At 35.3% G+C, this 15,441-nt stretch overlaps 1 protein-coding gene across 20 annotated transcripts in view; it reads left to right on the top strand.

The window, feature by feature from the left end:
* The window catches only part of C2cd5 (C2 calcium dependent domain containing 5), a 91,225-nt gene that overhangs the window by 12,978 nt on the left and 62,806 nt on the right, over positions 1-15,441 (top strand). For all 20 annotated transcript variants that reach the window (XM_010615500.2, XM_010615489.2, XM_010615470.2 and 17 more), the window contains exons 2-6: positions 2,742-2,828; positions 5,675-5,846; positions 8,987-9,082; positions 11,647-11,802; positions 12,912-13,110. In XM_010615500.2, coding sequence (XP_010613802.1) covers positions 2,742-2,828; positions 5,675-5,846; positions 8,987-9,082; positions 11,647-11,802; positions 12,912-13,110 — 710 coding nt within the window. The remainder of the gene's footprint in view (positions 1-2,741; positions 2,829-5,674; positions 5,847-8,986; positions 9,083-11,646; positions 11,803-12,911; positions 13,111-15,441) is intronic.

The raw sequence follows: 15,441 nt of genomic DNA, 5'->3' as shown, positions 1-15,441 counted from the left end.
AAAAAAAAAAAAACACGGCTATTTTTGATTACCTAAACAAATCACAATCCAGAATCCATTCAGAATATTTAGGGGTGCCATGAAACAAAAGCAAACTCTCACCTTCCGTAGGTCTCAGTGGGACTTCCAAAATGATACAGGAGAAATATAACTCCTAACCTGCTAGATGTCAGATGTGCTGAGTATGGTGTCCTGTGAAATTGAAGAATGAATTCCAAAGGACAAAGGAGGTTAAGAACAGGAAAGGTTTGTCAGGGAATACGAATAGCTCCTGAAAGACAGGAGGGGTCCCAAGTAGGTTGCCCCTGTGTGACAAATTCTAAGAAATAGACTTGGTGGCCTAAAGGGCTTAGACATTTAAAATTTAGTATGTGTTGTCATACTGCTCTCCATAGGTTGTTCTAATTTATATCTCCGTGAACAAAATATGAGAATACCTCACCAACACTATGTTTTCAAACCTTTTGGTCTTTGTCAACTTAAGTAGAAATGTTGTAGTTTACATTTCTCTTAGTATGAATGAGTTTGATAAGTTTTTGATGTATTTAAAAGGCATCCATGTTTTTATTTCTGTGAATTGTTTATGTCCTTTGCTCATTTTTCTATTGAGCTGTTCATTGATTTCTTGTCATTACTGTTGTTTTTTTTTTTTTCTTGGTTTGTGAGAAATCTAGTAGTTGGAAAAAGTAGTTCTTTATGACATATTTAGCAAATACTTTCTGTTGTCTTTGACTTTATGATATTCTTTAACATGCAAAAGTGCTATTTTTATGTATCTATATATATTTTGTGGTACTAGGAATTAAATCCAAGGCTTTTCTATCCTTTAATCAAACTGTGTAGGTACCAGATAGTTGGTACCACACCTGATAATTCAGACTGAATTATAAAATAACTAGAAAAATATATAGAAGAGAAAATAGTTTTTAATATTCTGCTTTTAGTATGAGAAAATGAAAAAATGGAAATAAAGTGTTTGTAAATGGGGAGGGGAAGAGGGGGTGAAGGGAGGGCAGGGACAAGGAGAAAACATGAGAACCAAGACCTGTCATGTAAAGGTACAAGATCCCAGTAATGAATGTAACTGTGCTGTATACCTAGAATGTACCAATAAACTCAATAAAAAGAAAAAAAAACATTCTGCTTTTAGAAATTTTTTGGACTGCTTGACCAATGACATCAGGAAGTATTACAGTTCTGGCCTGCTTGAAGCAGTATTTATTATCTACTACCAAACTCATTTGGGTATTGTTATAAAGCCAGTAGCCTTTAGTGTGTTCTGAGGCTACACCCTGTGCGTGTCTAAGAAGTCAAGGTGATAACTGAAGGAACGAGAGTTTGAAGAGATCAAATTTAGGAAAGGTGAGGCAAGTTGCTTTGCCCTTAGGCTTCTTGAGCACCTCCAAATCCAATTTGAGGTTTTACAAGCACAAAATCTAAGGGATTTACTATGCTTTCTTCATCATTTCTTTATTTACTTAGTTTGGGATGTGATTTAGTGCTTGCTGAGGTTGCCTATGAAGTAAGATAGTCTCTACATCCAATACCTTTCCTTGTCCCTGAAGGTAGAAACATAAAACATAGTAGTTTATCCCTGATCACTGTAAGTGCACAGATAAGAGGTTTTTTAAAAATAACAAATATGAGGAAGTTACAAAATACAAGGAAATACTAAGTTCTTTTTATAATAGACTATAGTTCTGGATTCTCTTGCCAGGGTGTCAAAAGGACAGTTAGCTGGTCTTTATCATCTAGTTTTACTCTACCTGTTGTGGTGTATTAATGATCAAGTTGGAATGCCCAGCTGAACTGAGTCAGTGTGGTTTTGGACATGGAAGACCCTCCTGAAAATTTTTCCCAATGGCATAAAAGGAGAACTGAAGGGAAAAATTGTATGCTGTTGATTTTCCTGAGAGTTTGGGTCCTGGCCTTGAGGGTCGCTTCCTGGCTTCAATGGAGATCCTCAGTCTGGTGGCACAAATCCTTCACCCCACTGATGCAGGCTTTCTAGTTTCCACCACTGGCCTTTCCCAGTGCAGATCCTTGATGTGGGCTTGCATGAGACATCACTGTGGTCTCTAGGTTGAACTCATGGAAGACATTGCCTTGTTCTTTAGGCCTTTAGTTGAACTTGTGGGGCACATTAGTGTGGGATCCAGGCTCTTGGCTGGATTCTGGTGGTCTCTAGTGTGGGGACAGATCTCTTGCACTCTTCTGCATTTGACTTTTTGGGGTGAATGTTATAAAATAATTCTGTAAATTATGTTTCCTGTATGAAATCTATTTCCTTGCAAACCCTGACTGTAACACCTGTCCTCTCTCCTCTCCCCCTCCTCTCCCCTTTCTTTCCCCTTTCCTCCAGTATTGGGGGTAGAGCCCTAGGTCTCACATGCTAAGCAAGTGTTCTATCCCTGAACTACATCCATAGCCCAGCACTTTGCTTTTTCACCTGAGCTCACTTTTAGTGGCCATACCAACTCCTTCCCTGTGCTAGCGTGGTGATCTATATTATTAATTACCCTGTGAAGCTGGTCTAGCAGAACAGTTGGTGATCTGTTGTACTAAGCGCATTCTGAAAGTTTACCTGGATATATCCATACCTTCTTCCCTTTTGTCTCTGGGGATAGTTGTCTTTTTCTCTTTTCTCCCTAGTCTTTCTCCCATGTCTTGGCTGACATGAACATGTATTTTTATTCACATTTTTCATATTTATATTTCAAAACTTTTAAATTTCTTTTTAGGTAAAATTTGGTAATACTACCTTTAAAACAGATGTGTACCTCAAGTCACTCAACCCTCAGTGGAACTCAGAATGGTTTAAATTTGAGGTAAGTTTTTAAATGTCAGTTTTTTTAGTGTCCTTTTTTGGAGGTGATTCCTTTCCTCTAGGATGGTAAGAGTACCTTTTATTTCAAGTATAGTAGTTTTTCTACATCATAAAAGTTTTTATATTTCACTTCTTTTGGAATATTGAGTCTTTTAAAAAATTCTAGTTAAGGAAACACAGTATATGATGAAAAATGGGAGCCCTGGGCCGGGGATCTAGCTCAGTGGCATTTTACCTGCATGGCAAGTGCAAGATCCTAAGTTTAATTCCTGGTACTGGGGACAAAAAAAAAAAAAAAAAAAAAAAAAAAAAAAAAAAAAAAAAAAAAAAAAAAAAAAAAAAAAAAAAAAGAGACTCCTCAACTCAAGTATCTTATTATAGTTTTTAACATATACCAAAAATCAATTAAGCAAAGGACACAGATTTATAGTTTTTTGAATATTTGTATCCTTCAGTTAATGTGTTCATAGAAGTTAAAATGGGCTAGGTATGCTAAAAACCCAAAACTTCAGATTTGAAAATTTACTGCTAAACTGAAATCTCAGTTTACACAAAAAATGTATATCTCATTGTGGAATCAGTATTCATTGGCGGTGGCCACTTTTACTTATTTCAAAGTGGAATGTGTCTGTTTCTTAAAAGAAGGATCTCACTAGAGTAACTTCCCAATCCATCAGTAGCTTTTGCCCAAAGGTTTCCAGCCAGATGAATCTCAGGAAAATAATTTCTAGTTTCCATTAACTTCAGCTCTTTAAAAATGGAATTCCATTTTGCCTGCTAGAACAGTGGCCCCAAAGCCTGTGAATTATTTTAACTACCTTTGAGATAAGCTAAAAATAACATTAGACATATATGAATGGACTTTTTCCCATTGATCTATCTATCTATATATGTCTCTTCTTTTGCCATATTGTTCTGATAACTATAGCTTTGTCACAAGTTTTGAAATTTGAAAGTGCCTCCAACTTTATTTTCCTTTATGTGTTTAGTTGACTTTTGATTTTCTGCATTTTTTTTCTGTGTACCTGTACTGATTCTCTCTTTTAGGCTGTTCTGAAATACCTTTATATATTTTAGTGAGGCTAATCCCAGCACCTGTCTGGGGTTATTGCCATGAGTTTGAGGCCAACCTGAGCAATATAGTGAATTCAAGGCCAGCCTGAATACATCTCAACTCCCTCCCCGCACCAAAAAAATACCATTATGTATTTTGAAAAATCCATTGTTACAGATGTTTTCAATGTACTATGTCATTTTGAACTGTATTACTATATTAAGGTGAAAATATGGACTATAAGAATCAGAGAAAGTAGTAAGTAGAGTACTTACATGATTTCAGATGGAATTCCCAGTGTCCATCTATTGCTCTAGAAAAACACTTGAAAGCCTACATAGCTTTCTTTTGATGCCTTCTCCCTGAGATGGTTAAAACAATTAGTCTTCAGTAGTCAAATTGTTATTAGAATGGCTCAAGGAGGAAGGCTTCATGTGTTGGAATATTTTTCGTGATATTAATATTTTTAGAAAATGACATGTAGAGCCAGATGTGGCATCCGCCTGTGATCCCCTGGGAGGCTGAGGCAGGCGGATGACAAGTTCCAGCCCAGTCTGAGCAACTTAAAGACGCTGTCTTAAAATTAAAAAAGGATTGGGTAATGTAGCTCAGTGGAAAAAGCCCTGGATTTAAATTTCAGTAGCAGAAAACATCAGCTTTACTGATGATACAGTACTGGTAATCTTTATGGCTAAAGAGTACTCAAGTAACTTATTTCAAAATATAAAAACTAATATATTTATACTTTCCTGAAGTAAGGGATTTCTGTAATGCTAATGAGTTTTAGAAATTAAAGTTAGAATTATTTGCCTTAAAATTTAGTAATTTTTAACTAGTGCTCTAGTAATAGTGTATGTGGTGTGAAAAATGTGCTTCAATTTTGTGTTTACGGTTAAATTACTTATAAAATTCTCTTTTAACGTTGTTTTCAGTTGTGAATTACATTCATTTATGTGTGTTTTGAACACTGAACTAAGTGTCCTAAACAAAATAGGCATTTGTTTTTCTTTCATGCAAAACAAATGTGGACCCAGGCAGTGTAAAGCTACCGTGATAGTGCCACGTAGTCATTTTGGACCCAGGGACTCTTGTTTTTGCTGGATTATCCACATGTGAGATTTCTGTGGCCTCTCTTTAAAGTGTCTCAGGGTCATGTTGGGTTCCAAGTTAGCAGCTGGTGTTCAGGGATCATGGCGATTTTGCAGGCCGGCATCAGGCGCTAGGATAAAGGAGAGTATTGGAGGGAGCAGAGAGTGAACATACTCTTTTTTTGGTTTTGTTTTTTGAGACAGGCTCTCTGTAAAATTTAGGCAGGCCTCAAACTCACAATGTAGCCCAAGCTGGCCTTAAACTCATTGTGATCCTCCTGGATACACAACATACATTTTTTTTAGCTGAGCAAGAAAGACCTTACGTTTTTCTCTGCCCTACTAAACTCTGTAATGTTCATATTTTACCAGTTGCAAGAGAAGCTAGGAGACATCTGAGTGTGACAGTCTACTATGCAGCTAAAAATTTAAACTTTTAAAACATTTTTAAGGAAGACTTTGTTGAGTTGGTGCCAAATGGAACCCAGCGCCTTGTGCATGCTAGGCAGTTACTGTGCCACTGAGCTTCGGCCCCAGTCCTTAGTGACACTGCTCTTGGGTGTACGTTAATCTCTCCGCATGGGTGCTTAGAGATGAGTCTGTAAGTTTCCTTTTTTAGAAATAAGTCATCATTTCTACTTGGTTATAATTTGTGGTGATTAAAATCTTAAAACTGGAAGATTTCATGTCAAGCTTTACTCTTAGGTAGATGATGAAGATCTACAAGATGAACCTCTTCAGATCACGGTTCTTGACCACGATACTTACAGTGCAAATGATGCCATTGGTAAAGTGTACATTGATATTGATCCTCTACTGTATAGTGAAGCTGCTACTGTCATCTCAGGATGGTTTCCAATTTATGACACCATACACGGTAAGGAGTAATATTTTAAGAAAGGAAATGACAATCTTAAATCTTTTGTTAATATCCATAAAGACCTTTGTGCTGTATTTGGTGCCTTTAAAATATGTATTTCTAAAAGATGACTTTTAAAAGTAGTTAGCATTCCTGTGAATCCAGCAATCTGGAAGGCTGAGGCAGGACGATTGTAGATTCAAGGCCAGAGTAGGCAACTTTTGAGGTGTTGGGACATCCTGTCTCAAAAACGGGGGGGGTGCTGGGAATCAGTTCAGTGGAATGGGCCAGGAGTTCAATCCCCCAATACCTTTTTTTTAAAAAAAAAGTAAGATATTGTTAGTAGAACTGTTACTTCTCTGAACGTAAATTAATTCTTGCTAAAGTTTTGTTATATAGTAAGTAAATGCACTACTTAAAAACTATCTTGAGGGACTAGAGTGTAGCTTACTGGTAGAGTACGTATTTGGTTGGCATTTGTGTGGCCCGGGGTTCAATCCCCAGCACTGCAAAAAAGAAAAAAAAATTGATAGCCTGTTTCTAGAACACATTTTCAAGCTGAAAACTAATAGTATTGATCTTGTTTTGCTTAAAAGTTCCTCGAAGCCTTTTTATTTAGAGTAGGTTTCTCCAGCTGTGTTCTAACAACATGTAAGGGTCCTTGAAGTACTTTCACTGGATTTATAAGTTGAGAACTATTTTCAGCATAATATTCACGTCATTTGCTTTTATAAATCTCATTTTTTCACACTTGTACAGTGGTGCTTTCTAGAGGTTTTATGACATAGGATATTACCAGAAGTGGAACACAGAGTAAATATAAGAATCTTTTTCATTATCTAGAAATGGATTTTTTAAAAAATATAACTACCACTCTTATCACTCAATTTTTAATTTTTTTCTTCTGCTAGGCAGACGCTGTATCACTGAGCTATATACCCAGCTTTTTTATTTTTATTTTTATTTTTTTTGGTTTTGGTTTTGGTTTTTTTGAGACTGACCTGGAACTCACTATGTAGCCCAGGCTGGTCTCAAACTCACAGCGATCCTCGTGCCTCAGCCTCCCAAGTGCTGGGATTACAGGCATGTGCCACCATGTCCAGCTGTTTTTCAAAATAATTATTTTTACAAAAAGTATCCTATGTTGAATTAGTTTATTATAAGTTTAAATGAAGAAATAAGTAATTTTTTTAAAGGTGTTATTTTAAATTTTACTATGTAAAATAACACTAAATATGAACCATATAAACAAAAATTTCATGCCTTCCTCAATCATTTTTAAGGTCATAAAGGGCTCATGTGACCAAAAAGTTTGGCAAACCCTCGTCTAATTGTATAATGTCTCTTTAGAGTGATGAATGGACCTTTTCAGAGCTGATATTTGTCTCTCCAGCCTTAAAATCTGCCTTTTTTTTCACATTTCTGATCTAGTAATTTCATTGAGAGGAACAGATAAGCAAGATGTTTATAATAAAGTAAAGTGTTTTGGTGAGGTTTACATATAAGTATGTTTATTGTGACATTGCTAATATTATATTTATTAACATTGTTAAAGATAAAACAAGTTTAAAAACAGGATTTAAACAAAATACAGCATATGTATCTCCTGAATTATGCAGTTAGAAAAAAGGGCATGTTTTCAGAAAACTGAAGCAAAGAATGTATATAATATATTATGAATTACAAAATTCATATCATGAAACATAGGATTTCAAAGCTGTATAGAAGGGAAAAAATTGTGTATTTTGATATCATTGAAGACATTAACAGAATACATGATCTTAACCTTTCTAACCCTGGATAGTTTCTTTTCTTTTTGAGACAGGGTCTTGCTATGTAGTTTATGTTGGCCTTGAACTCACTGTGTAGCTGAGGTTAGCATCAAACTCATTGAGATCCTCCTGCCTCAGCCCCTTGAGTGCTAGAATTACAGGTCTGTTCCACCATGTGTGGCAATAGTTTCATTTCTGTATTACAACTCTATTCTTTGTCCTTTTTTGCTTTTTCCCTTATTTTCTACAAATTATGTGTATTACCTTTGTAATCAAGGAATAAAAATCCAGCCAGATGTTTTATTACCAATTTAAAAAATATGCTGTGGGACTTGATGGTATGTGCTTATGACCTTAGGTACTCAAGAGGCTGAGACAGGAGGATTGCTTGAACCTAGGAGTTTAAGGCCGGTTTAGGAAATATGTTGTCTCAAAAAAAAAATGAGCAAGTAGATGAATAAGTAAATAAAAATGCTGAAGAACTAATCTGGGCTTGCATTAAAGGCAATAAATAGCTCTCCGAATGAATTTCCCGCCATTTAATGTTAAATGTTTATAGTTGGTTTAAAGTGTTTATGTGCTCTTCCTTAGGAACATAATCTCATTACAATTGATCAGTAGATCACTTTTTGTAGGTGAAACACCTACGAAGTATATATTTGATATGAAGTCAGGCTGATCAAGTGAAAATGTTTAGTAAATGTTTAGAGGTAAAGGCATGTTCTGAAACTCTTACTCTGGGAATATTAACATAAAAATGAATAAAACTTCACTTTTTGTTGATCAGAATCTTGCATTAATTTCTAAAGTATATAGTCTGGGATTACAACGATCTGACTTTTGCCAGGGATTTAGCTGCCTGCCTTGCAAGCGCAAGGACCCAAGTTCGATCCCTGGTACCAAAAAAAAAAAAATTATCCGACTTTTAATCCTGGCTCTCCTCTCTTACTAGCTATTGAAATTACATAGTATATGTAACTTATTAAATGTTAATGTTTTCTTCTGTAAAACGCGGATGGACTGGTACAGAAATTACTTTATGGGAAATGTGATCACTGTGAAATACTACATATAAAACCTTTAGTAAATCATCTGTTACTACTCAGGATATGTTACCATCACCATCATTATCAATTTAAGTGGGACTTCTTTCCAATTAGTTTCAGCTCAAATACATGGGGGCTTGTGGTAATTGGCACAGTTATTCATTCTCTTGTGCATGTATGTTCTGCTTCAGAAAATGTAACATGGAAACTCCTGAAAGTGAAAATAATGAGGAAACAAAATTATTATTACGATTAATACATTATTTTAAAATCATTAGTTGCTATTGATTAGCTTTATTGTTTAATTGTACATTGTTTCTGATTTTCCCTTTGACTATAGGTATCCGTGGAGAAATCAATGTGATTGTCAAAGTAGACCTCTTCAATGATTTGAATAGATTTAGACAGTCATCGTGTGGAGTCAAATTCTTTTGCAGTAAGTAAATATGTTGTCTTGTTTTACAGGAAATGTGACAATTTTTAAATATAGAAGTGAAATAAATAAGTCACACATGTGTAAATACCGAATAGTTTTCCTGGTGTGAATAATCTGCAACAATGCATAAGATTCTAATAAGATTACTGACATTTAGAAATGGGAAGAAAGGAGCTAAAGGTGTAGGGAAGGTGGGATGGGTAGGGGAAGAATAAAAAGGGAAAAGAAAAAAATGTGAGAGGATGAAAATAAAGTGTTTGTAGATGGGGAGGGGAGGAAGGGGTGAAGGGAGGGCAGAAGTAAGGGGAAAAAATGAGAATCAAGACTTGCCATGTAAAGGTACAAGATCCCAACAATGAATGTAACTGTACTGTATCCCTAAATGTACCAATAAACTCAATTAAAGCTGAAAAAAAAAAGAAAATCAAATTGATATTTCAAAAGGATAATAGAAGAGGGGTTGTACTTTGGTTTTAATGTCAGAGAGAAAATTGAAGTTTTTCCAGTAATAATTCCTGTAGCTCTGTGGCTATTTGATATGAGAGCACATAGTATCTAATTTTTACAAGTACATGGGAATTTGGGTTAGAAAATTTCAGTGAGCCAAGTGTGTGGTACATGCCTGATTTCTCAGCCCTCCAGGAGACCGAGGCAGGAATGTCATAAATTTGAGCCCATCCTGGGCAACTTAGCAACTTAATGAGATCATGTCACAAAAAAAAGGGGAGCTTAGATGGGAGAGAAGGGAGGTGAAGGGGAAATAAGAAGGTTTGAGATGCAATGTCTTTATGTACCATTTCCTTCCCAATCAGTATATTTACTGTGTATGGCAGACATACAATAATAAACAAATTGAGAGAAAAAATGGGCTGAGGATGGAGTTCAGATTAAAGACCTTGGGTTTAATCCCCAATACTTCCAAAAGAAAAAATGAGGGCCGGGGATTTAGCTCGGTGGTTCTGGCACCTGCCTCTCAAGCACAAGGGCCCTAGTTTGATCCCCAGTACCAAAAAAAAACAAAAAAAAAAAGAAAAGAGAGCAATGTAGCAGTATTTTACCACAGTAAGAGTTGTTCAGCATACGAGCAGAGCACTGACCACCATGCAGTGTTAGCCCATGAGCTGCATGACATGTGAGTCTGACTTGGGCATGATCACGACAGCTCATGGTAGGAAAACCCTGAATAGTGACTTAGTTTCAGTGCACAGATGTCTGTTTTAGGGACTAGTTTGGTATAGATGTTCTCGTATTGTGCCCTCATTAAATCTGACGAGATCTTATTTCGATAATGATATTTTGATTTAAATGAGTCTTACATGACCACATATTGAATGAGACTATGGAGTCTATACTAACGACAGGACCAGTTGGCTCTGTGATCGGGGATTATTAAAAACTGCATTGTTGTGTGACTCCTTGGGTTATGTCAGAAAGGTGACGGTTTGGTATTTGTGCTATGTGTACCACAGATGTTATGTGTAGAAGAACTTTTGTGAAGAGCTTTGAATACCAAGATTTTAAAACATTCATTATCTGGTTTCTATTTATGTATTTAGCTAGGAGACTTTAATAGTTTTGAATTTTCTTTTTTGGGTGTGTCCTTGGGGAATGATTTTTTTTCCCCAGTGCATGTTTGTGGTACACAATGAATACATTCATTATGTTTAGTTGGTGCTTGTATATAACACATCTTAATTCTTTTTATGTCCTCTTCTCTGCCCACCTCCCTATCTCTTGGTCCCCCTTCCCATTTGCAAAAGATCTATCTTCGTGTTTCCATTATCCATCTTTTGTTTTGCTCTTTATACTTTGGGTTTCTCATATAAGAGACACTGTACAATATTTAAGTTTGTGTGTCTGACTTATTTCACTTAGCATTATGGAGTCAAAGCACATACATTTTCCTACAAATGACTGAAATTTATCTTTTTTTATAGTGAAATAGTACTCCATTGTATATAAATACCACATTTTCTTTATCCATTCTTCCAAGATTTAGCTATTATGAGTTGTGTTGCTATAAACATGGGTATTCATGTATCATTGTACTATGATATCTTTAAACTCTTTCAAGAAGATACCTAACAGGGGAAGAGCTGGGTTGAATGGAATTTATATTTTTAGTTTTTTGAGGGATCTCCGTACTCATTTCCATAATAATTGTACTAGTTTAAATTCCCAACCCTAGCAGCTGCTTCAGCAGTTTTTAGCTGATAATTACAACAATTGTATGGATTTGTGGGATACTATATGATATTTTGAATAATTTTGATTTTTTGAACTTCATATTTATGTGAGATCCATGTCTTTTTTCTAAATTATAACAATACAGTTTATATTTGTTGCGCTTGCATGACAAAAGCGAAAATACAAAAAAAAGTATTTCTGAGCATAAAATGAATCTTAGAAGATGATTTGATTGGAGTATTATAATTATACTGAGATTGTCATAGTAAAAGGTATTCCTTGTGTATCCAAAAGTTAAGAACTCTCATGTACATTTTAAAAAATTTAAACTTAACCTTGTGATAAACAGAAGTATAATAGATAATTTATTTTAACAGCAACATCTATTCCAAAGTGCTACCGAGCTGTAATAATTCATGGATTTGTAGAAGAATTGGTGGTCAATGAAGACCCAGAGTATCAATGGATTGATCGAATTCGCACACCAAGGGCATCAAATGAGGCCAGACAGAGACTCATTTCTTTAATGTCAGGTATTTAAATAAAATAACGTCATTGGTGATTGACAGTATCCCTAAATTTTTCACTTTTCCTTTGGCGAGCTATGTGAAATTTCACAATCAAAGTTATGAGTGATAAGTTGCTGACTCCCTATCCCAGGCCCAATGCTAATGAACACTTCTAACAGGTAGAAATCCAGAGCAGAAAGTTGTGGTCCCTTCTTAAGTAAGGAGCAAAGGGAAATTGTGTTCATGAAATAAGACAGTGGATTAAGGAGCCCTAAGTAGGAAACTGAATCCTAGCAATCCTAGCATTTATTTGTAGCTAGAACTTTGACAAATCATTTTACTTCTCTCTGTAATAATCTCTGTTCAAAGGTTACCTTTTCACAGTCCTTTCTTGAGAATTTATTTGTTTCTTCCCTCTGCCCTTTCTTCCCCCTTTCCCACACTGTTACCTTATTACATTTCCTTAGTCTTATTTGGACAACTCATTTACCACCTAAAATTTGTATTTATCCGTGTATATGTGTGAAATATCTTCACATAAGATGTACAAGTATAAACGTTACCTTTAATAAATATGTATTTGTGGGCTATATTTGCTGTTATATGTGCATATATAGTGTATGATAATAGATTTATGTTGTATATATTTTAAACTTTTTAGATATGAAATGCATATATTTACTTTCTTAGTATCATTTGTCCCACCAATCTCTTAGCTCTACTAGATTTGGAGTTTTATCTTTTTTGTTTACCTGTGTATCTGTAGCACTTAGAAGAAGGGAAGAGGGGCTAGGGATGAACTATGTGGTAGAGCACTTGGCTGGCATGTGTAAGGCCATGGGTTTCATCAGCAGCCAAGCAAAAATAAAAGGGGAAGAGTGCCAGCATATAGTACAGAGCCAACAGGTATTTGGGACATAAGGTGCGTGAATGAGTGAACCTTACTTGCCACATCTATAAAATGCAGCTAATGATATCCTGTCTTCCTGGAAGTAGGAGGCTGGACACATAATCTCTTTGAAGTTCCCATCAAGTTCTAAAATCTTGATTTTTAAGCATGTTTTCTATCGCTGTCATATAGTGTGTAATGTAGAGATATGAGGCAGAGAATGAGTTTTCTTTATTGTTTGTAGGTGAACTGCAGAGGAAGATTGGCTTGAAAGTACTTGAAATGAGAGGAAATGCAGTTGTCGGGTACTTACAGTGTTTTGATCTGGAGGGAGAGTCTGGGTTAGTGGTACGAGCCATAGGAACAGCGTGTACTCTGGATAAATTAAGTAGCCCAGCAGCATTCCTTCCTGCATGTAATTCCCCATGCAAAGAAATGAAGGAGTAAGTATTCATCAGTAAAATTCTTATGAAGATTTTTATGTTACGTATACATTTTCATTTGATTTACAACATTTTAGTAGTTTTGTTCGACTTACATTTTTTTTACGATTTTTCTTATCAGAGATGACTTCTAAAATTGAAAACTTAAAAATTTTAGATATTCCTAATGTTTTATTTATACTCTTAATATGAAATACAAATTCAGTAATGTGAAATTAAACTGTTTCAGATTCTCACACATTATGTATCTAAACCATTAAATGAATATTCATGTGCTATGTGGAATTTTACTTATTTTCTAGGGAATGAATAAAATCCTGTGTGCGATAATACAATTATGTTTACTTTTGGCACTGTAGAGTAGAGAAGAGCAAGAATTCAAGAATGTTAATTATGCAGGAGTCTCAAATGCAAATGTGTGCATAGGCTATGCAGCTCATGAAATACTGTAGTTAAATAGGAATACTGGGATCTGTGAAAAGCCTCTCTTCCTCCTTCCCTTTCCTCTTTCTTCCTCTGCCTCACTTCTTCCCTTCTTCCTTCTTTCCTCCTCTTTACTCCTTTTCTTCTTCTTTTTTTTTTTTTTGCAAGAAAAGCCTATGTTACCCAGGCTGTTCTCCACCTCTTGGGCCCAAGCATTCCTCCTGCCTCAGTCTTCTGAGGTGTCAGGATTACAGGTGCACACTCCTGCACCAGGCTCAGCAAACTTTTCTTTAAAAGGCCAGATAGTAAATATTTTAGGCACTAGTCATAGCATCTCTGTATTTATTTAAATAAAACAAAGCACAAATTTGATGATCCCTTAATCCAAAGTGATCATACACTTCAAAGAGCAAACTGGTGCAGTAAAACATTTCTCTTGGTTGCTTTTGGTCTGAGTGTCATTTGTGTCAAAGGCAGAGACTCCCAGCAAGTTGGTGATAGTACGGTTTGAGTATCCCTAATTGGCAAATTTTAAATCTGTAACTTTTTGAGTGCTGATACTCAAAGCTTTTGGATTTTAGGGCATTTGAATTTTGGATTTAGATTAGGAATACTCAATTAAAAAAAAATTCTGAAAAACTTTGAAAGCAGTTTGAATATGTGCTACTCAATCATATTGTCAACACAGAATATTTGAAACAAGGTTTTTCTGTGATAATTGATGAGTCACATTGGTGATCAGCGATTTGGACTAAACTGTGCAGCAAGGAGCAACTAACTCTATACAATGAAATCTTATTCCACTGTAAATGCCATTAGTGCTTCATTGAGGATCGTTGATCTAGAAATATTTGCAGATTGAAGGTTTACAAGCTTTTTCTGTAAATGACCAAATAGGACAGATAATTTAGTTTATGCTGATGCTAGTGTATAGCTCTACCATTGTAGTGCAGTTGCAGTGAGAGACGGTATGCAAGCTAATGAGTGTGGCTGTGTTCCAATAAAACTTTATTTATAAAAAAGATGGCAGATGGATTTGGCCTGCAGGATATAATTTGCTGATTCCTGTTCTAGATCACTAGGGAGTCAGATGTGTAGTCTGAGAACATAAAACATTTCCATACTTAATCTTAGCCAAAAGGCTGAGAAGCAATAACATAAAACATTTCCCAATTCAGCAAGTGTCAGAAGAAGTTGAGTGGAAAATAATTATAATCATTAAATTTTTTTAATAAACTATTTTAAAATTCAGCTTTTACTTTTACATTAAACATATTCTTTTGCTTTAACCATTTCCTTTCTGCTTGCCTTCAGTCATTTGGGTTAAGTTTTATGAGAGGGAGCACAGTATTGCATATTGCCTAATTTTATTTAGAAAGACACTGACAGGAGAAATAATTTTTAAAAATAAATTGAAAAGTGAATTTGCTTTATATTCAGTTTAAAATATGTCTTGGAAAAATATGAACTGCCACCCACTACAGGTAGAGTCAGATTGCAGGTAAAACCTTTACAGGTATTTACATTTTCCTTTGTACTCTTTCTAAGAAAGACCTGGAGTCTCTACTTGCCACCCTCTAGCTTTACTTACATTTCCTGAAAGGGCCTGGCTTATGCAGCTGAGATGTCTGATTAAGTTCTCTTTCCATTAAGTTCTTCAGTAGAAAGATAAAGCTATATTACATGTTGGTGTCTTAGAATGAGATATGAATAGCAGGGGAATAAGTTTCACAAGCATTCACATTAATGTAAACCTTCGTTTATGGAAGTTTTCTCCTTTTTTAATTTTGTCAAAGCTATTTGCGTTAAATTGTCCAACGTTCACACAATTAAGAATTGAAGCTGCTTTATTATGCTTTTCTGAATGACATCTTAATACCTAGGTCTTTTTTTTTTTTTTTTTTTTTT

Source organism: Fukomys damarensis, unplaced genomic scaffold (genome assembly GCF_012274545.1).
Source record: "Fukomys damarensis isolate Sample0158 unplaced genomic scaffold, DMR_v1.0_HiC HiC_scaffold_19, whole genome shotgun sequence".
Taxonomy (NCBI): domain Eukaryota; kingdom Metazoa; phylum Chordata; class Mammalia; order Rodentia; family Bathyergidae; genus Fukomys; species Fukomys damarensis.
The sequence above is the reverse complement of the archived record's forward strand: the minus strand, read 5'-3'. Positions and strand labels throughout refer to the sequence as shown.